Source organism: Monodelphis domestica, chromosome 6 (genome assembly GCF_027887165.1).
Source record: "Monodelphis domestica isolate mMonDom1 chromosome 6, mMonDom1.pri, whole genome shotgun sequence".
Classification (NCBI taxonomy): Eukaryota; Metazoa; Chordata; class Mammalia; order Didelphimorphia; family Didelphidae; genus Monodelphis; species Monodelphis domestica.
This window is the reverse complement of record NC_077232.1, coordinates 72,579,855-72,602,024: the sequence shown is the minus strand read 5'-3', so window position 1 is coordinate 72,602,024 and position 22,170 is coordinate 72,579,855. Positions and strand designations below refer to the sequence as shown.

General features: G+C 42.9%; 1 protein-coding gene across 1 annotated transcript in view; it reads left to right on the top strand.

Moving 5' to 3' along the window:
- Window positions 1–980: 980 nt before the first annotated feature.
- Window positions 981–22,170, top strand: part of SLC49A3 (solute carrier family 49 member 3) — a 58,025-nt gene continuing 36,835 nt past the window's right edge. Inside the window, exons 1-4 of the mRNA XM_056802245.1 lie at window positions 981–1,442; window positions 10,513–10,671; window positions 11,608–11,821; window positions 21,107–21,183. Coding sequence (XP_056658223.1) covers window positions 1,290–1,442; window positions 10,513–10,671; window positions 11,608–11,821; window positions 21,107–21,183 — 603 coding nt within the window. The 5' untranslated portion in view covers window positions 981–1,289. The remainder of the gene's footprint in view (window positions 1,443–10,512; window positions 10,672–11,607; window positions 11,822–21,106; window positions 21,184–22,170) is intronic.

The window sequence follows — 22,170 nt, the reverse complement described above, 5'->3', positions numbered from 1 at the left end:
TGCAAGAAGGCTTTTCTAATCCTTAGTCTTTTCTCTGAGATTATTCCCAATTCATCCTTTTCCACACATTTGTTTACATGTTGCTCCTCCCATTATATCTATGAGCTTTATGAGAGGAGGGACTGCTTTTTGCCTTTTTTTTTGTATGGCCAATACTTGGCATAGTGCTTGGTATATACCCCCTCCAATAGGGCAAAAGATTGCATTTAAGCTCCTAGAACTGACAACAGATTATTCTTCTCATGCCTCCAGTTAGAAGGAGGAGAAAACAATAAACTCCGTTCCCAGTGCTCAGGAAGTAGACCTAGAAATTCTTTCATCTTTACCAGAAGTGAAGGAACCAGGGATGTTTGACCTGGTGTACCAGAATGAAAATGTAATAGAAGTGATGGAGTGAGTATACAGTGTCACAGGATAAAAGGATAATGATTTGTTGGAAAGAACTGATTGAACCAAGACTGATTGAACCTCACCCTAATAGTCCAAAGTAGAGAACAAGCCTTTGGGCCTTTATCATTCCACCCAATGTATATATGGCCAGATAAGGACTAAATATATAAATTCAAATAATTGATGATTGTCTTGATTTGTTTTATGATGTTGTGAAGGTGACTATAATTTGGACCTTTTCTAAATAAAGTATTTCAACATCCAAAAAATTACTTAGCTTAATAAATGCTAGCAGATTAACAACAATTCTCTCCCAAGACACAAGGGGTTACAATGTTCCTTCTTGTATTTTCCCGGTTACTAACCGTCTCTCTCCCTGAGATACTCCAGTTGCAAAACTAGGACGTCCTGACGCACTCACTGCCTTAGCCCATCTCTGGACAGGGACCTGACACACTGGCTCTGGAAGGGAATGAAGGTCTCCGACAAAGTGACTCCAAACACTCTTCAGATGCTCCAGCGCTGTAGGGGCGCCCGCACTAGCCACTGGCCTCTCCTCACCCCGACCCACTTGGTCCCGCCTCCCCGTCACCTGGCTGGGCACTCCAGCCCCTCCCTAGCAGATCCCTGCCTCCCCAGCCTGAGTTGGCCCGGCTGGATGGGTGGCGGCTGGGTTGCGTCATGCTGTGAACACCCACGTGCGGCATGGAGGAGGAAGGCTGGGGCCAGGCAGTGGGCACTGACGGAAGAAATAGGTTGGGGGATCCCGGGAGGAGCCGAAGGCCGGCCGAGGACTCTGACGTGAGCTCAGCCGGCCACATCGGCTCCGCGCCGCTGCTGAGTTTTTGCCACCGGGCTCCAGAGAAAGTCTTTTCGCTAAGTCACTTATTCTCGCGGGGATGTCGGAAGCCTCTGCCTCTGATAGCTCGGAGACTCCAACTCCGGAGAGCGCGGAGCCCAGCGCTCTGAGCGGACTGACCCGCTACCAGACCTACAAGCGGCGATGGTTCTTCCTGGGGGTCGTCTCCTTGCTCAACTGTTCCAATGCTATGGTGCGGAGCTGGGGGAGGCGGGAATAGGGAAATCTGGCACCCTGGGCCGGAAGCCGGGTGACCGGGCCTAACCTCTGGGGGATTTCAGCCTGCAGCCTGGAGCCTGGAGCTGGAGGGCGGGCGGGGCGGAGGCAAAACCATACTTAGTCCGATTGGGGACTAGCAAGTGCTTGTCTCCTGCGAATCTGTTGGGGATGTTGGGCTGTGCGAGGAAGCAGAAACAACAGAGTCCAGTCGGGCCCCTTCTTTGGGGAGGGAATAATGAGGCCCAGAGAACGGGCTCATTGGACTGGGATCCCTAGTCTCTTGGCTCGCAGCTAAGGCATCTGGGATGGAGGAGCAGAGGATGTGGAAGAGGGAAAAGCCCCTAGAAAGATGTGCATATGGGATTTGTCCTAATTCTGTGGAATTCCATCCTGGTCCGATGTGGACCTATGATTTCACTGATGTGTGAGGAAGCTCTGTCTGCTCCTGCTGATCCAGTAACTACCTTGCAAATTAGAAATTTATTTATTTCCTTATTTCCTGGGATGGTGAGAGGCTGCAGCTACCTTCTCAAAGTATCAGGAAAAGGGTTTGAGCCCAGGTCTTCCTGACTCTGCCCACTACATCACAGCTGCTTGCATAGTCTGGACCAACATTTCCTCTTTTTAGAAACCCAGCTTAAACTCTTGGCTCTCCAGGAAACTTTTGCCCGACTCCCCTTTAGTAATGACCTTTCCCGTTGGGAAAAGTCCTGGCCTCCTACCTCTAATGTGTCAGCTAGTCTTACAACTATCCTTTTGTCTTCTTCTACTAGAGTACATGAGGTCAGAAGCTTAGACTTGTCTATTATATCCACCTAGCACCTAGAGTCATATTTAAGACATACTATGTGCCTCATAAGTTTTTATTGTGGGCATATGGAACCTTTATAAGCTCTTGGCACAAGTGAGGGAAATGGTTTTTGTTCTCTCCCTAGCCTTGCCAAGGCTTTACTGGATAAAATTTTAAAGGGAACTAATGCATCAGAATTCACAGAGTAGCACTTCCAGGGGGCAGTGTGCATGTGTGTGTGGGGGTTGTTGCTGTGATTGTTGTTGTTTTTAGCATTGTGGAAGGTGGGAAGGGCATCACAAGGCTGTCAGTGCCTGGATCTTGCCCATGTTCTATTTCCAGAGTAATTTTGTCCAAACAATAGAGCCTTGTCATATCTTGGACTGTCTCAGCTTTTCCTCTTTAAGCCTAAGACCTCCTCTATAGAATGGAGTAATTCAATATAATGGTATAGCAAACATGTTTATTAACCACATGCTGACTTGCAAAGGATATGCTAAGTAACATACAGAGTTAAGATTGAAATATGGCCCTTGCCCTTAAGGAGAGTGATAAGAAAGAATCACAGTGTACATACAGCTTAGAGAGCTGTAAAGTGTCAGAGGTAGTGTTGGGAGTAGGGAGTGGAGAAGGTGTTGAGAGCAATTCAACAAGGAGAGAAAAACTATCTGAAGAAGATTGAGCTTTAAAAGGCAGTTAGAAATGGGATTGATAAAATGGGAGGGTTGGGGAAGGGTAAAGAAAATACATTATAGGCCTAGGGAATAGCATAAGCAAGTCACAAAGCCATAATTTGACAGAAGTTTTTGGAGGGGTGAGAGAGTTAGAAATTGTCTATTACTGGAAATCCATAATTAAAGAGATAAGGGAAACACCACTGATTAAAACTGGCATCTATTAAGCTCTATTTAAATCTCAGACTCTCCTGAGCAGAAGAGTTGACTAGAATGTCAGCTCTCTCTCTCTCTCTCTCTCTCTCTCTCTCTCTCTCTCTCTCTCTCTCTCTCTCTCTCTCTCTCTCTCTCTCTCTCTCTCTCTCTCTCTCTCTTTCTCCCCTCTCTCTCTCAGTATACAATATACAAGTGGGGAAAGACGATAGGTTATTACATTGTGGAGGGCATTGAACTCCAGGTCAAGGAAGGTAAGTGATTTCAGCAGGTAAAGGGGAACTACTAAATAAATAAAATAGTAGATCTCTATTTAAGGAAGATTTGTTTGGCAGCTCTGGGAAGAATAGATTGAAACAAGGAAAGGGGAAGCAGTGGGACTTGTCAAATTCTTACATTCAGGTCAGTTTATCTAGGCAGGCTTTTTCTTAGGGTTTGACATTTGGGAAAGAGAAGAGTCTAACAGAGATGAGAGATGGACAGGTAGAAAGTCACAGGACTTGGTAAGTGGTTTGCATATCCAAGATGAAGGAGAATGAAGAGACAAAACTAATAAGCCATAGACAAAAATAGGGTGAGGATGGAGAGAAGGGTATATTCAGAGGGAAAGAAAATAAGGTAATTTATGGATATGTTGACTTTAAGATGTTGAGGAGCAGTCAGGTAGAAATGGATTAGAGTAGGCCAAGTGTAGCATTCTTTTTTTATCCTAAGACTTGGGACTCGTGGTACAAATCCTGTTCTACCCACCCTATGCTAATACATGGCTTTTGTTCTCCCCTGTGTCCACCTCTCTCCTTGGTTTTGCCTCATCCTTTGTCCTCTCTATTCCCATTTTATCTGGAAGACTTTGATATTCACTGACCCCACTGCTACTCCTCCCAAAGAACCATCTGACTTCTCTAAGACTTATTCTATTCACATCTGGCTGTCACTGATAATATCAATTTGACCTCAGCTTAGATTGATTCTGGAGAAACCATGTAGGAGTGGTTCCAGGATAGCTGGAGTCATCCCACCTGCAGCCCAAGTTCTATATTGAGGTAATGTGTGATCACAGGGTAATAACAAGGGAGTGGTATCAGAATTTCATTATTGAGAGTCCATGAATCATTAATCCTTTTGGAATGTTTGGCTACAGAGTGTTGCCAGTTCTTTATGAGATCTTTTTAAAGCTTGGTCACCTTAAATGTCAGAGAATGTGTCCAACTGACCAACTTTGTCCTCTTTGGTTAGCATAAACTCCAAGGTGACATCATTACCTTTTCCTCCAAAAGTTTTCTCTTCTGGTCTAGCCCTGATTTTGGAACTAAAGGACTTGTGTTCAACTGTTGACTCTGCTATTTATTCCCAAGGTCAAGTCACTCAACCACCCTAGACCTAAATTTCCTCATCTGTTAAATAAGTGGGTTGGACCTCCAAGGCCCTTTCTTGCTTAAAATTCCATGAACTTATTGAACTATGGGTTCACATCTCTTCAGGACAGAAATGTACAGTCTTGCCAACCAGCAATTTCATTGACTGTTCCCCATGCTTGGAATTCTCCCTTTTCATTTTTATTTCCTAGCTCCTTTGGCTTCTTTCAAGTCTTAGTTATAGTCCTACCCAAAGCCTTTCCCCAGTGCTGAATCTTAATGCCTTCCTTCTTAAATTATCTCCAGTTTTTAAATTCTCATTTATACATAGTTGTTTGCATTTTCTTTTCCATTAGATTGAGATCCTTGAGGGCAGACTGTCTTTTGCTTCTTTTTTATTTCATTGGTTGTATATTGACATGACTTCATGCAGTTATCCAAGTAGCCTGGCAAAGCCATTTCAGTCATGTCTGGCTCTTCATGACTCCATTTGGGCTTTTCTGGGCAAAGATACTGGAGTGGTTTGCCACTTCCTTCTCTGGCTCATTTTATAGTTGAGGAAGCGGAGACTAACAGGGTTAAGTGACTTGCCCTGGTTCTCACAGCTAGTAAGGCCAGATTTGAACTCAGTCTTTATGACTCCAGGCACTGAGCTTTTTTCATTGTGCCCACCTACCTGGCCTTCACCCAGGTACCCATTGCTTGGTACATAGTAGGTGCTTTATAGATACTAGTTAACTGACATTTTGGTTCACCCTTGATTCTGCTTCCTGAATATTCTTTCTTCCTTGAGTTCTGAATTGAGCACTCTGTCCTTCACTTTCTCCACTAGGAATTTCATTTACTCACCCAGCTTCTGCTATTAATTTCGTACCAATAACTCCTAAATTTATATACTAGCCTTCATCTTTCCATCAAGCTCCAAGCCTATTCCTGCAGTTACCTTCAGAATACTTCATTGTGCTATGTAAAGAGTGATGGGTTCCAGTGGTTCTGATCCTTATCTTGTTACTTACTATGTGTGTAATTAGTTATTTGCTAGACCTCAGTTTTCTCACCTATAAAATGAAGGGCTTGGAGGAAGTTACCCCTAAGACCCATTTAGTTAAATTTATTATCTTATGACCTCTACCAGGATCACCTGTTATCCTGGTAAGTCCTAGTAAGTTACTTAAGTGTGTTTGCCTCAGTTTCCACATTTGTCAAATGAGCTGGAGAAGGAAATAGCAAACCACCCCAGTATCTTTGCCAAGAAAACCTCAAAAGGGATTATGAAAAAGTCAGTCATGTCTGAAATGACTCAACAATAATAACAATACCCCAGATGGAAGATAGCTTGATAGAACTGCAGGATGTTAAATCTAAGAGAAAAGAAGACTTGGTTGGAGATGGAGTAGAGAAGGCACAATAGCTGTCTTTTAAGTACCTGTAGGGCTATTGTCAATTGCATGGAGGCAGATTTTGGTTCAGAATAAGGAAAACTTCCCAACAGTTTCAAGTTGTCTAAAACTGAAATGTGCTGCTTGTAGGGTTGTTTACATCACCACAATTTCTCTCATATCTGTCTCCTCTATTCCACTCAACCGCTGTTTCAGATCTCATCACCTCAAATCTGGCAATAGAGCCATCACCTTTAGTCTTTCCCCTCTCCACCTCCTATTCATACACTCTCAAAAAACTTTAAATTGCTTGCCATTGACTAGAATAAGATTTAGTTTGGCATTCACAGTCCTCCACATTCTATTCCTAAACTACTTTGCCAGTCTTCTTTCTCTTCAGCTGTCAGGGTTATTTCCCCTCATGTTTTTGCTCATGTGGTCCTCCTTGATTGGAGTACCTTTACCCTCTTCTTTCCCTATCTGAATCCTACTTATTCTTCGGGAGCCAGATTGCCCTTCCATCACCATGATACCTTCCCTGGCCCAGCCATTGACCCTTAAGGAGAGGCTGACTGCCTACTCATCAGATATGTCATAGTAGACATTCTTTTTGTGTATGGATTGGACTAGATGTTCACCAACATCCCATCCAACTGCCAGTTTGTGTGATTTTGTAATTCATGAGCAGCTACCTCCGATTTCCACTAAGCCTTTGAGATACTTGGGACTCACATTTACGCTAGGATAGAAATAACCAAGATGGTGCAAGTAACAAGAATATTCTACTTGAAATCAAGGACCTGTGTCCAAACTTAGGTTCTCTTACCTTTGGCAAGTTACCTTCCTGAGCCTTAATATCCTCACCTATGAAATGAAGGGGTTTGGTTAGATGAGCTCTAAAGTAATTTCCAGATCTAAATCTATGATTCTATTTTTGCCTGGCCTCTGGCTCGTTTTCCTTTTTTGAGGAGGTTAATCTTTACTATGGTCCTTCACCCTCTTCTTGGTGCTTATTTGATCTTCCTGGGCCCTTCCCTCTTACTGACTTCTCCCCTCTTCCTCTCTTTTCCCATCACCCCATGCACAACAAAAAACCTGTCCTGCCTCCCCTGAACAAGGCTTCATGCTTCTACAGAATGAGAATATGAATGTACCTAAACTGAGAAGATTGGACTAGATGATCTCTAAGGCCTTTCCTCCTTACATGGTTTTATTAAAATCCTAATACCTAGCTGTCACCAAGAGGCAAATTTAGTTAAAATGTTAAAAAAAATTCCAACAAATACTTATGCAAAGGTAGAACAGAATGACTTATGTGAGGTGATGAGTTCTTTAGCCCTAGGACTCTTTAAGTGAATTCCTGCTCTGTTTTGTACCAGACTAGATGACCTCTGTGGTCCTTTGTAGTTTGGGGACTACAAAATCTGTGGCTGTTAGGCTAATTCCCTGTATTTTGCACATTGTGGTTTAGTCTTTTTCAGTTATGACCTCTTTTGGGGTTTCCTTGGCAAAGATACTAGAGTAGTTTGCCTTTTTCTTCTCCTTTTTGATACTAGCTTAATCATGTTACCTGTCTCTAGAGAAGATGCATTTTAAAGGGAACCTGGACAACATTATGCCTAAACCCAAAATAATGAGTAAAAATGGAGGCATTTCAGGGAGAGTAACAGGATAGGCTTCAGGCTGCTTATATTTTTCCAATTTCCATGTTGCTCGTGAGATAGTAGCTATTAAAAAAAAATTAGTTAACATGTTTTTCTTGAGTCTTGAGCCCGACTCCAGAATTAAACTACATTCTCCCAATTCTGGGCCTGGCACTCTATCCACCCTGCTACCTAGATGTCCCTTTCAAATACTTGTTGAACTGAATTGAGATAGAATTTTTGGGTGGATTCATGAAAGCAGGTCCTGAAAGATAGATAGCATTGGGCAGCACCAGAGGGAAGGGGAGGAGTACATTCTAGGTAGGGATGTTCTAAAGCCTTGGTGGACAACGAAACCAGCCTGCCTGTTTGGAGGGTACATGTTGGGGAGAACAGGAAAGCTAGAGAATAAGGACAGCCAACATTATACAGGGCTTTCAAGTTTTCAGAGCCCTCAATAGTTATTATCTCATTTGGTCCTCCCAATTGCCCTCTGAGTAGGATATTATTATTTTTATTTATTTATTTGTTACATTAAAATACTCAGTGGTGACATGATTGTGATGGAATACTGCTGTAATATTAGAAATGACGAGCATGTTAATTTTTTTTAGAAATGTGGGAAGGGAACAGTGAGGTGGCTCAGTGGATTGAGAGCCAGACCTAGGGTCCTAAATTCATATCTAGCCTCAGATACTTCCTAGATGGGTGACCCTGGGCAAGTCACTTCATCCCCCTTACTTAGCCCTTACTGCTCTTCTGCCTTGGAACCAACACGTAGTATTGATTCTAAGACAGAAGGAAAGAGTTTTTATTATAACAAATAAAAATAAATTAAAAACATGGAAAACCCCATGTGAAATGATGAGAGCAAAACAAGAAGAACCAACTGTATACAGCAACAGAAATATTATTTGAGAAATGATTTGTCTAGCCTCAGACACTGCCTAGCTGTGTGACCCTGGGCAAGTCACTTAACCCCCTTTGCCTAGCCCTTACTGCTCTTCTGCCTTGGAACCAACACGTAGTATTGATTCTAAGGCAGAAGGTAAGGGTTAAAAAAAAAAAAAAGACATGTGTATGAATAGGGTATTATTATTATTATTTTTAACAAACTAAGATATAGGTTCAGAGAGGTAAATTGATTGTCTGTGGGCACCACACCTAGTATGTATCCAGGACTGGATTTGAACACAGATCTTCCTGACTCCAAATCCAGGTTCTTTACACTCAACAGCCAAGCTAAGAACTTTTTCATTTGGTTCAGTATTGGCATGACTTCATGTCTTTATCCAAGTAGTATTCAATTCTAAAAGGGAAATTTGGGGAGACATCACATGCTGCCCTGAGAGGTGTTGCCAGGCAACAAGATTGGTCTCAGAATTACAGAATGTCAGAGCAGGGAGGGACCTTCGAGATATCTCATCTAAGATTTTCCAGATGGGGAAATGGTCCCTGGAGAAGGGATTGATTTGCTCAAGATCACAGAGGGCCTTCCTTAATGGCCATACTGAGATGCCACCCAGGTTTGCTGGCTTGTAGACTAGGGCTCAGGAAATGCCTTCATTCCCCAGCTGTGGCCACCAAAAGACTGTTGCACCTTTTTCACATAAAGAGAAGCTCATCCTTTAAGTTTCATTTATTTCTGACATTCTGAACTTAACCAGTACTTCCCCCTTTCACTTCAGTTCTTAGGGGTTACATGCCCCACCACTTCCCTGCTCCCCTTGCACCCCTAGCAATAAAAAGGGAAGTAACTACAGCTTTCTTCCACTTTTGCCTTCCTTTCTGCTTAATGTCCAGCATAGAACTAAAATTGGACGACTCTATTACTGCTTTTGCCCCTTCTTCCCTTCTCCCTTCTGTCCTCAACATGGAGGTAGGACAGTAGAATGATCATAGCCCTGAAAATGGGAGACAGGAACCCTGACTTCTTAGTCCAGGCTCTCCCACTAAGTCGTTGGGTGACTTTGAACCACTACTGACCCATCCATCCCTGCCTCTGCACATCGGTTGCCTCTTTAGTCAAAGACAGGGAGAAATCCCTGCCCAGCTTCCTTCCAAGAGCCTGGGACAGAACAGATCTGAAAGCCTTAGAAAATTATAAAGCCACCCCATTGGTGGGAAAGAGTGTTAACATCTTTTGAGATAAAGGCTGGGATTTAAATAACTTAAAGTTAACCCCAGAGCCTCAAAGTTCAGATAAAGACCTGATCCCAGGATGGTCCCAGGCCAGCCTGTTTCCACTTATGAATTCCATTTGTCTCTGTGCTAAGTAATTTATCCCTGAGTCCAGAGTGGGGCTTGGATCTCGTCCACCCTCTCTAAACAGCCTGACCACTCACTGTGGTACTAGGGACACAAGTTGCCTCTGTGTTCTTCTCTCTGCCTAGAACATCTTTCTCCCATTTCTCTCTCCGTATCCCTGCAAGCCCCAAGGTTCCCCTGCTCTGTTGGGCTTTAAATGTCTGATTCTATGATGCGTGCCCCCTCTTTCAAAATGCCTTTTGCAGTTACTCTTATCGGTTGTCTTTGGTCATTTTAGTCACATCCAGCTCTCTGTGACCCCATCTGAGGTTTCCTTGGCAAATATCTTGGAGTGGTTTGCCATTTTCTAACTTCAGCTCATTTGACAGATGAGGAAACTAAGGCAAACAGAGTTAAGCAACTTGCCCAGGACACAGCTAGTAAGTGTCTGAGGGCAGATTTGAACTCAGGACTATGTCTTTTCTGGTCTCTCCTATAGGGAGGTAGATGAGTAAGTGTTTATCCTAAATGAAAATGATCCCAGGACAATTTCCAGGTTGGCAACCCGTGAAACTTCAAGCCTTATTTTTTTGCTGTTCACTTTGGAGCAAACGTTCTCCTTAGGTTCTGGGTTTCCTTTTCCTGGGCTGTTTCTCACAGACATAAACATCTTCGGTTAAGCTCAAAGTTTGCATTTCTCCTAATTCCACCCAGACTCATGAGGTCTCTCTCCTACTTTGCAGCTTTGGCTGAGTTTTGCCCCAGTTGCTGACAAAATTTCTGACTACTTCCAACTCTCCATGATAGAGATTAACTGGTTGTCACTCATCTACCTGGTGATATCCATCCCCTTTGGCATAATCGCTACATGGTTCCTGGATTCTTTTGGACTGCGATGTTCGGTGAGTACTCCTCCCTTCTTCTTAGTCTGTAGAATTTCCCTCTCTCACGGCTCTGATGCATCTCTCAGTCCCATCACCCATCACGCCTCTTCCATTGTGAGTTCCTCAGGGGAAGGACCATTCTTCTAGTCCCTCCTCTTCTGTAGGTGGACGGGGGAACCAGGAGGAAGCTTATGTGTACTCTGAAAAGTTCTATTTGGGATTTTCTTCATTCAGGGACTATAAAGACATCAACCAGGGTTTAGTGGAAAGAATCCTGGATTTGGAGTCAGAGGATTTGGGTTCAAATCCTCACTTTGACATTATAATATATACTATGTATATAATATATAATATAATACTTTGTATTACTTTACTTGAGGATGTCAAACTCAGTGGTCTTAAAGGTCCCTTCTATTTTGAAATCCCATGTCTTTAAGAAAACAACCCCGGGGGTAGCTGGGTAGCTCAGTGGTTTGAGAGCCAAGCTTAGAGATGGGAGGTCCTAGGTTCCAATCTGGCCTCAGACACTTCCCAGCTGACCCTGGGCAAGTCACTTGACCCCCACTGCCTAGCCCTTACCACTCTTCTGCCTTGAAGCCAATACACAGTATTGATTCCAAGATGGAAGGTAAAGATTTTAAAAAAAAGGAAAAAAGAAAAGAAAACAACCCCGTGTACGTACACCTTTTAGTCGATGTCCTTTCTTAAGCCCAGGGCCTCACCTGGAAAATGTTAATAATGAGAAAACTCGGGCTGAGTTCTTGGGGGACTTGCCTAGCCTCACAGGGCTGCTAAGTGTCTGACGTGTGACTTTTCCTGTTTCCACGATGCCAGGGTCTCTCCTCTGTATGTTGCAGGACTAAGAGAAGGAGAGGTTGTTAGGTTCAAGGTCTGGATGGGGCTTAGGTCAAGCTAGAGAAGATCTCTGTATATCCTGCCTCTTTTTCCTTGCAGACGATCCTGTGTGCCTGGTTGAATGCCACTGGGAGCGTCATCCGAGTGATACCTTGCATAGTATCTTTGAAAAATTACCATTTCATATTTTTTATGATTGGCCAGAGCTTTTGTGCTGTGGCCCAGGTCTTGGTCATCTTCTCTCCGGCCAAACTTGCAGCTTTGTGGTTCCCAGAGCACCAACGAGCTACTGCCAACATGATTGCAACCATGTGTGAGTATATATGCCTGGGGGACTGCTGGGGTGGAGAGGAGGGTATGCTAAGAAGAGGTGTCAGTCAGTGGGTAAGCATTTATTAAGAGCCTACCAAAAGGGGCAGCTAAGTGACCCAGTAGATTTAGAGAGCTAGACCAGGAGATAGGAGGTCCTGGGTTCAAATCTTACCTCAAACACTTCCTAGCTGTGTGACCCTGGGTGAGTCACTTAAACCCAATTGCCTAGCCCTTACCACTCTTCTGCCTTGGAACTGATACTTAGCACTGATTCCAAGACAGAAGGTAAGGATTTTTTTTTCAAGAGCCTGCCGTGTGCCAGACACAGTGTTGGCCTATAGTATGTGCTTATTGTTATATTCTATTTGTTATTATAAATGCTTATTGACTGAGTGGAACACAATACGCATGTAATAAATGTTTATAGATTGAAAAAAAAAGAAAGGCAAAAAATAGCCCCTGCCTTTGAGGGGCTCCTAATCTAATGGGGAAACAAGCCCAAATCTGTAAATAAGCTATCTCCAGGTTAATGATGAAGGAGGCAACAGAAAGAAGGCACTAGAATTAAGGACTGGGAAAGGTTTCCTGCAGAAAGGGAGATTTTAAGGGAGGTTAGCAGGGCTGAAGGCTCCAGATATTGGGGTTCCTGAAGGTCAGGATCTCTTAAATAGGAGATTTCCCCCTCCCACCACTACCTCTACCAAGAGCATCCAATTCACAGAACACTTACTATGGAGCTCTTTGGTGCCTGTCTCTCTCTTTGGCCCTTTGGAGTATATGGCCATCGTGGTGAAATTCCATTTCCCATCTCCAGGGTTTTGCACAGGTTGTGTCCATCTTGCCTGGAATGAGCTCCATCCTCACCGTGTTATCTTAGAATCCTTAGCTTCCCTCAGAAGTCAGCTTGAGCTTGCTTTGACCTTTCTCCCTCTGAAACAATCTTATATTTTTACTCTGTGTATATTTTAAATAAATATATTAACTAGATTTAAATAAATATATAAAAGAATATAAATCAATAAATAATTTAAATGAATAAATATAAACATATTTAAATAAATAAAAATATAGAAACAGCCAACACTTCTTGTTTCTTCTGATAGAATGTAAGTTTTCTGAGGGCAAGACCTGTTTTTTTGTCTTTGTATCCCCAGCACCTAGTACAGAGCCTGGCACATAGTAGGTGCTTAATAAATCCTTGTTGATTGTCAAGCCTTAGTTAGCCATACCTTTAGTTATACACCATCTCCATCAATGCCCCGTCAATGTTTATCAGGTTTGTTGCACTCCCCACCCTAAGGGACCAGGACCAGACAAGATCGATCAAGTTGTTCCCTGTCCTATCAGAAAGGAATATGTGAAGGAGGAAATCCTGGCAAAGCTCAGTCTCCTAAGGGAGCAGGATGAGAGGCAGCATTGATCTAGCAGGTAGAGACCTGGGTCCTGCCTCTGGCATAGAAGGGCTCTGAGCAAGCAACTGAATCCCCCAGGGCTCTCTAAGCAGCTTTCTAAGTTGCAGAAAAGGTGCCAGCCTACAGTGGTAGAGGGGATTTCCTCATGGGGAGTTCCCTGTGCCAATGAAACCCTACATCTGTCTGTCCAAGTGTGTACCTTTTATTATGAGAACTCAAGTGTTTTATGATGAGCATTTTCTTCATGCTTTCTATTTTTAATCTTGTCTCTTCCTCTGCAGTTATGCGCCATAAAGGTCTTAGGAAATCTCATAATCTGTGTAGGAGTGGAATGCAGATGTTGACAGATGGTGGACTTGTACCTAAGGAGCCCAGGGAGGAGATCCGTCTTCCTCAGGAACAGTGGGTGGAGGCAGCTGGGAGTGGGTGGCCAATCCTTGGGGGCCCCTGGGAGAGAAGAATGATTGATGGGGCCAGAGAGAGCAGGACACCCCACATTGCAGTAGGGCTTCTCTGGTGCCTCTCATAAAAAGTAGTCTAATTCCTTTATCTGGAGGCTGAAAGCATGAGTGTTACAAGAATCTTACTCATGTGTAGTGGGGGCAGGAAGGGAGTTCTTGGAGCTGGAAAACTGGGAAGGAAGGACTTTATTGGGAGCAGTGTTCTCTGTTTCAGGAGGAAAACAGCCTCAGATCGACTTTTAGCATATTGCACAGAAGGTCATTTTTGTTGTCTTTTTCACCTATAGACATTGACTCCCTTTGTTTAATGCATCATCCACTCTAGCCCTCCAGGCAGCCAGGGAGCGCAGTAGATTCAGCACTGGACCAGGACCTGACTTTTTCACACCTGGTCTCATACACTTCTTAGCTACTGTGATGCTGAGCAACTCACTTAATCTCTGCCTACCTCAGTTTCCCCATCTGTAAAATGGGGGGCAATAATAGCACCTACCTCCCAGGATTCTGACGAGGATAACGAGATAATTTTTGAAAAGTGCTTTGCAGACCTGGAAGCATTTTATAAATGCCAGCTTTTTTTTTTTTTAAAGCCTTACCTTCAGTTTTGGAATCAATACTGTGCATTGGTTTCAAGGCTGAAGAGTGGTAAGGGCTAGGCAAAGGGGGTCAAGTGATGCACACAGCTAGGAAGTATCTGAGGCCAGATTTGAACCTAGTACCTCCTGTTTAATGCCCTCTTTGTTGTGGCATCAAGCTATCTTTCCATCCTTACCTCCTCATGCCCCATTTCATCATCCTTGAGCCAACCTAGGCTACAATCTGTCCTTTGAATGTATCCTGAGTAACGTCCCCCTTTGTCTACACTGCCTTGGACCTTTGGCCACACATTAACACTAGCTTCTCCTCCAAATCAGTAGAGGGACCTCTGGCCTTTGCCCCTGGGTCCCTGAGCTTGCTTAGTCCCCTGAATTCAGAGATCTGCTATTTCCCTTTGCCTCCTCTGCCCCCACCTCCTGCCCCATCACTAATGACCTGCTTTCCTTGCCCTCGCTACCATGTCCGGTGACTTTTTCTGGTACCTCCTCTCTTCCCCTTATCCCTACTTGTTGCTTCAGTGGACATTTCTTTGATAATTAATGAGGCTGATTATTTTTAAAAAGGCTTTTTCTTGTCTCTTTTTCTCTTCTGAAAACTATCTATTTGTATTTTTTGATTACTTATTTATCTTTATTATAAACATTATTATATACCAATTTATTACTTATTATGGATAGGGAACTGGCCCTGTGACTTTGACAGAGTTCCTTGTGTATCTTGGGAGAGTTTGGATGGCCTAGTGGCAATGGATCCAACTTTGGAGTCAGAATGACCTGAATTCAAGTTTCAACTGTGTGACCTTGGGCAAGTCTTATGATCTCTCCATTTTCTAGGCACTACTCAGACTAGAAATTGAAGATAAAGCCCTAGCCTGTATTGGTAAAGGGAGTTTCCTCATTTGAAATTCCCTTTTCTGGGAAAAAAAAAATCGCAGGTTCAGCTTAAATATCACCTTCTCCTTGGAGTAAGAGCTGAATCATACACCTGTGACTGGAAAAGAGCTTAGAGGTCACTCGTCCAAATCCCTCGACTTAAAAATAAGTAGACTGAAGTCAGCTAGGTTACTGGATAGACTACCAGGCCTGAAGATAGGAGGTCCTGGGTTCCAGTCTGACCTCAGACACTTCCTAGCTGTTTGACTCTGGGCAAGTCACTTAACCCCCATTGCCTAATCTTGACCACTTTTCTGCCTTGGAACCAATACTTAGTCTCGATTCTAACTTGGAAGGGAAAGGTTAAAAAAAAAAAGGACATCAGAGACCTAAGGAGGTAAAGGGACAGGTCCAAGGTGACACAGGTTGTAGGTGGTAGGATTCAAAACTCAGTCTTTGAATTCCAAAACCAGCATTCTTTCCACTGCCTATAATTCTCTGCTTTGTAATCACTTGTGCATATGTCTTCTCTCCCCTGCCAGACTGTGGGAACCTCAAGGGCACGATCCCCCTCGTAGGACTTAAAGTATAATTGGCACTAAGTTGATATTTGTTGATTTGCATTGAATAACTAGATACCTATTATGTACAGGGCCTTGGACTGGACTCTTTTTTTTTTTAAACTTACTTTGAATTTACACTACTTACTGGTTCTAAGGCAAAAGAGCCATCAGGGATTGGCAGTTGGGGTTAAATGACTTGCCCAGGGTCATACAGCTGAAAGTATCTAAGAACAGATTTGAACCCAGGACTTGCCATCTTTAGGGCTGGCTCTCTTTCCACTGGGCCACCCAGCTACCTCAAACTGGACTTCTCTTTCGGGGACACAGTTAAGTAAGATATGATCGCTGCTTTCCAGCATTTTACAACCTAATAGGAAAGATACTAACAGGGCATAGTTATGATCCAAAGGAGAACGTGATGAATTTATTCATTTGTTCAACACATTTTCAGTGACCTTAACCTGGAGCATGTAAACATAAAAGTGAATCACTATTTCAATATGATTGGTTTTCATTGTACTTCTATGTAGTTTATTTTATACATCTAAAAAGATTATTAATCTGTGGGAGAAAAAGAAGGTTAAGAAATCCTGGGCTGGATGACCTATAAAGTTCTTTCCATTCTTAAATTTTATGATGCTTTGGCCTTTGGAATCCACAAGGCATTTGTTTGGAATTTATTTTGTTTGAGTACTTTGTTGTTGTTATTGTTTTTACACTGATATTTTGTTTACCCACTTCCCCCACAATGTATCCCTCCACTTCTCCCTCTCAGAGAGCTAACCCTTATGACAAAGAAGAAAAAAAAGAGATGAAAGAAAAAAAGAATTCCTCAAAACCTGCCAAGAATAGGGTCAGGGAAAAGGTGCTTTCTCATATCTCTTCTTTGGGACCAGTTTTGATCATTATAATTTTGCAGCATTTGGTTTGGGTTGTTATCATCTATTCTTCCCTTTGCCATTATTGCAGTGGCTAGGAAGGATGTTTTCTTGGTTCTGTTCACATAGTCTTCCCATGCTTCTCTGTATTCATTGTTCTAATGCTGTTTATCAGTTATGTTAGTTCTCTGTGTTTGTGTCTTATCCTCCTACTAGACTAAACTCCTTGAAGGCAGAAACTGCATTTTAGCTAACTTTTGGCTTTAAATGCCAATCAGAGGAGTTTATATTTTTATCCTAGAGAAAATAAAAGAGGGAGTCATTGAGTTGTCTTTCCCAGTACCCAAGAAATGCTTAATAAGTATCTAACACTGACTTTCTCTGAGCCCTGCTAGTTTTCCTGCTACAGTTGGGGCTTCTTCCCAGAGGCAGGTCCAATTAATGAGACTGGGATGGGGATTCCAGGTTCACTCTCTCCTGGGGACCTCCAGCTGACAAAACTCATCCACCTTTTATATTTATAGCTCAGACTCCAGAGTTGATGTCCACTGGCCTCATCTTCTGCCTCTGGGGGTGGCCTCCTTTCATAGACTGCTACTCCCTGTGTACTGATTACATGTAAGATTGCTTTCTATCCCCTGTCTATGTGCATGCTTCTGGGGGTGCATGCATGATCTAGTGCAAGGAGAACCAACACCATGAAAGTCATGCTTCCTTGTCCTATTGACCCCCAAATATGGCCCTTTTTGTTTTAAAAATATTTTTTTGGCTTCTAAGGGGAAACAAAGAAAAAATCAATTTATATATTTGGAAGCTCTGAAAGTTTTTATTTTATATTGTGATCAAAGCTGTGACTTTTCCAGCAGCATAATGTATGGCTGTGAGAGTTAGACTACAAGGAAAGCCAAACACTGTAGAATGGATATATATATATATATATATATATATATATATATATATATATATATATATATTTTGAATTCTGGTATTGGGGAAGACTTTTGTGAGCTCCTTGGACAGAAAGAAGATGAAATCAATCAATTATTATAGAAATTAACTCCAATTTTTATTGGATGGACAAATGCTGAAGCTGAAGCTGAAATCTTTTGACCACATAATCAGAAGATAGGACTCTGTGCACAAGCCCCTGATGTTGGGAAAGATTGGAGGCAAAAGGAGAAGGGATGGCAGAGGATAGATGGATAGCTATTGTGATGGGAACAATGAACATGGGCTTGGCCAGACATTGAGAGATAGTAGAAAAAAGAAGGATCTGGCATGCTATGGTCCAAAGGGCTTGAAGAGTTGGAAATGACTGAATAACTGAACAAAAAGTAGATAGCATAGTAGATAGAGTAAAGCCTAGAATTAAGAAAACATGAGTTCAAATTCAGTCACAGATACTTATTTAATTGTGTGATCCTGGGCAAGTCACTTCAATTCTATTTGCCTCCGTTTCTTCAGTGTTAAGATAGGGCTAGTAATAGCACATACCTCCCAGGATTGCTGAAGATTAAATGAGGTAATATTTGTGAAGCAGCACTTAGTATAATATTTGGTATACAGTAGTAGCTTATTAAATATTTATTTCCATCCTTCCTTCCAAGGGGAAATGACCAAATACTTTTGCAATTATGAAAGCAGTCCCCTTTAGAGAAAACTGGAGGGCATCTTTTCCAAGGACAACAAGTAGTTTTTACCATAGTGGACAAGACCATCTGTCTTACAATGGCCTTGCATAGTTTGTTATATTTCATTTTTCCATCAATAGAGGCTAGGGAGTTTCTCCTAGAAGGCCACCAGGTGTTTGGGAGATTAGTCCATCAAGATGACACAAAAACTACTATGGTTTCTCTTTTTCCTTCACAGGAACTAATTTAGAACAATTGGGTAAAGTAGAGAGATAAGCCCTGAACTATGTGATGGTATTTGGAAAGGCATTGGAAGTGAATTTGGGATCCAGATACCTCTAGAGAGAAAATTGGGAGCTGTTAAAAACAGCAGCCTGCTAAGGGAGCAGAAGATTATTTTTGCAAAGGGGGGCAGTGAGGGGAATGGCAAGGAAACCTCATGGTCCTCAGCAGGAGTGTGCTCTGCAGAAAGCTCTGTCCACTGGAAGGGGTCTGTGGCAGATTAGGCAGTCTCATTAGGTCTATAGGCTCAATGTTCAACCAAGTGACAGTTCGGTCTCCAGTAAAGATGATCAGGGAATGCAAAAATCCAGAGATGGAAGGCAGAGTAAAGGAAGATGGGAGGGAGTTTGGGAAGGGTTTTAATGCCAACCAGAAAAGTTTAAACCTTTATCCTTAAAGATAATAGGGAGCCACTGGAGTTTATTGAATCAGAGTATGACATGATCAGACCTATTTTTTAATTCACTATTCTGTATCTACTGCAGTGGATCCCTTAGAACCCCCAAGTTGGTTTTTTTAAGTCTTTTACTAAATGTATATTTCAATACACTCATGTAAAAGTGGTTCCCAAACTGGATAAAAGCAGTCCAGTGGATTAAATGCCAACAAGAGTGTTCCCTGGAGTCTTGTGCTTCTTGTTGAAGTTCTGAAAACTGCTTTTTACTCTTCTTGCCCCAGAGGAGTCTCAGATCAATCCACTTGGGAGCAAAGTTAACCTTCAAGGCTCCCTACATCTATAGCACAACTTCCCTGCGTACAACAGTTCTGGCTGGTATTTGGGAGTGTAAAGATTAAAATTACTATACTATAACTAAATATATTTTAATAAAGTTTTATTAATAATAACTAAAGCAAAAAACTATCCTAATTCAGCCCAGTCATAGGTCAAAGAGAGCATGGGAGGAAGATATATCCACTTAAATACAATAATGTGATCTCACCAACGTGGAGATGCAAGAGAGAAAATAGGGAATTTTGGGAAATACTAAGGACTTCTGGGGAATGAAGTCAAAGGTTCAAATCTCCATTTATACAGGAGGCAGGAGAGGGAGAGGAGTTAACTCACACCTCTACAGTGCCACCAGTATCCTGGCCCACTTCACCTGTACTTTAGGAAAAATCACTTAGAAAGCTCGTGGAGGATATATGGGAGAAGGCAATGAGCTCGGCTAGGAGGCCAGTGTCATAGTACTGGTGAGAGCTAGAGCGATGTGGCTCCAGGAATAGAGAGAAGAGGATGGGGGAGACTTTGTGGAGGGAGAAACAAGATTTGATCATTGAATGGGTAGGGGGAGTGAGGGAGAATGAGGAGGCAAAGGGAGCTCTGAGGGAATGCCCTGGGACAGTAGAAAGATTTGGGGGCCTGGGGCAGTAATAGGGGATTTTAGAAAGAGGTGGCTTTGCGAAGAAGGATAAGGGACTCTGTTTTGGATGAATTGAGTCTGAGGTGTCTGTGGTATATCCAGTTTGAAATAAGTAGTTGCTGAGGACCTGGGGCTCAAGAGGGAGGCTGAGGACCAATGGGTGACTTTTGACATATTTGCCTAGAGGTGTCAGGTGTTTGGGGGGGGGGTGCTTTCCCCAGCTAGTACTTGCATGGGGTGGGGGTAGGGACAATCTGTGTCTGTATTTATGCATGCATGCGTAACGCTATATATAATATGTACCTTTTCTGGCTAAAGAGAACTCTTGGACCTGAAATGAGATCATTCAGATTTGTACTTTGGGGTTTAAACAGACAACAAAACCAGCTACTTTTGAGTCCATTCTTTCTTAACTGATCTCTCTCCACCCCCCAAGCTAGAGGTCTAAGAGGCTAGTGATCTGATTTTAGCCCAGCTTTGATCTCTTGTATCCCTTAAAGTAGACAGATTACTCTGTCCTGGGTCTGGGACCTTAGCCAGGGTTGGGCTTTGGGGACTGACACCGATCAGCTGATTCTCCAAGGGCCATGGACAACTTGCTATAACTTTAGGTGCTGCCTGTAAAATGGGCACTTTGGTCACTAGGAGAGGTTGTGAAGTAGGTAAGACCCAGACATATAGTTTTGCATGTTTTCTAATATTTGTTTGGGTTTTAAAGCTTATTCCTCCCAACTCTGAACTCCTAAACTTAGGTCAGGGCTCAGATCTGTCCCTCTTCTGTCTTTCACTAGTCTGAGAGTCCTGAGTGAGGGCCTGGGGTCAGACCCTGATCATCCTCTTTCTAGCATTGCCCAGTTTGGTGTTGGACAGAGATGGGGTGGGGGAAAGGGTCACACGATTAGACACAAGGGCGGAAACTCAGCGGGTCCAAAGCAACTCACTATTCATCCCACCTCTCCATCTTTCCCCTCTTCCTAATTAACCTATTATCATCTGGGGTGCCATCATCCTCCCAGCCATCCAGTTCAGGCTTACAACTTGGGTGGCATCCTCTACTCCTCCATCTCTCTCAATCTTCATATTGAATCTGTTGCCAAGGTGGTGGGATTGGGGGCAGTGTGCTGGGGAGTGGTCATGAAGTGATGGGGTATTTTAGTTTTTTTGGATAAATGCTTTTAAAGCCCAGAGAACTAAGTACCCTTTTCCTGATTTTGTATTTAATCCAGCAAATCCTCTGGGCGTCCTCCTGGCTAATGTGGGGTCTCCTGTAATTGTGAAAACGGAGGAAGATATTCCATTAATGGTAATCCACTGTGGCTGAATCATGGCTCCTGCCTCCCGTGTTCAAAACTCTATGTTCCTGTGTAGTCACTATGATCCAGCCTTAACCTCTCTCTTGACCTCCAGTCTCACATCTCCTACTGGCTTTTTAAATTTTAATCCTTACCTTCTTTCTCAGAATCAAGACTAAGGGGGGCAGCTGGGTAGCTCAGTGGATTGAGAGCCAGGCCTAGATATGGGAGGTCCTAGATTCAAATTTGGCCTCAGACACTTCCCAGCTGTGTGACCCTGGGCAAGTCACTTAACCCTCATTGCCTAGCCCTTACCACTCTTCTGCCTTGGAATCAATACACAATATTGATTCCAAGATGGAAGGTAAGGGTTTGAAAAAAAAATAAAGAATCAATTCTAAGTTTTGGTTCCAAAGCAGAAGAGCAGTAAGGACTAAGCAATGGGGGTTAAATGACTTGCCCAGGGTCACACAGCTAGGACATGTCAGAGGCCAGAGGTGAACCCAGGACCTCTCATCTCAGCCCACTAAGCTACCTAGTTGCCCCTTCAACTGCTTTTTATTTTTACTTTTTTTAACTAATTTAGAATATTTTTCCATGGTTACATGATACATGTTCTTTCTCTCTCCTTCCATCCTCCTCCCATAGCCAATGAGCAATTCCACTGGGTTTTACAGGTGTCATTGATCAAGACCCCTTTCCATATTATTGATATTTGCACTAGGGTGATCATTTAAAGTCTACACCCTCAATCATATCCCCATCAAATCATGTGATCAAGCAGTTGTTTTTCTTCTGTTTTTCTACTCCTACAGTTCTCAACTGTCTTTTAGACATCTTGGATTGGATGCATGACAGACATCTTAAACTCAATGGGTCCATTGTTTACCTCACATCTCCAACCTTCCCATCTTCCTAACTTTCCTATTACTGTCCAGGGTGCCACCATCTTCCCAGCTATCTAGTCCAAGCTCACAAGTTTGGAATCATCCTCTATG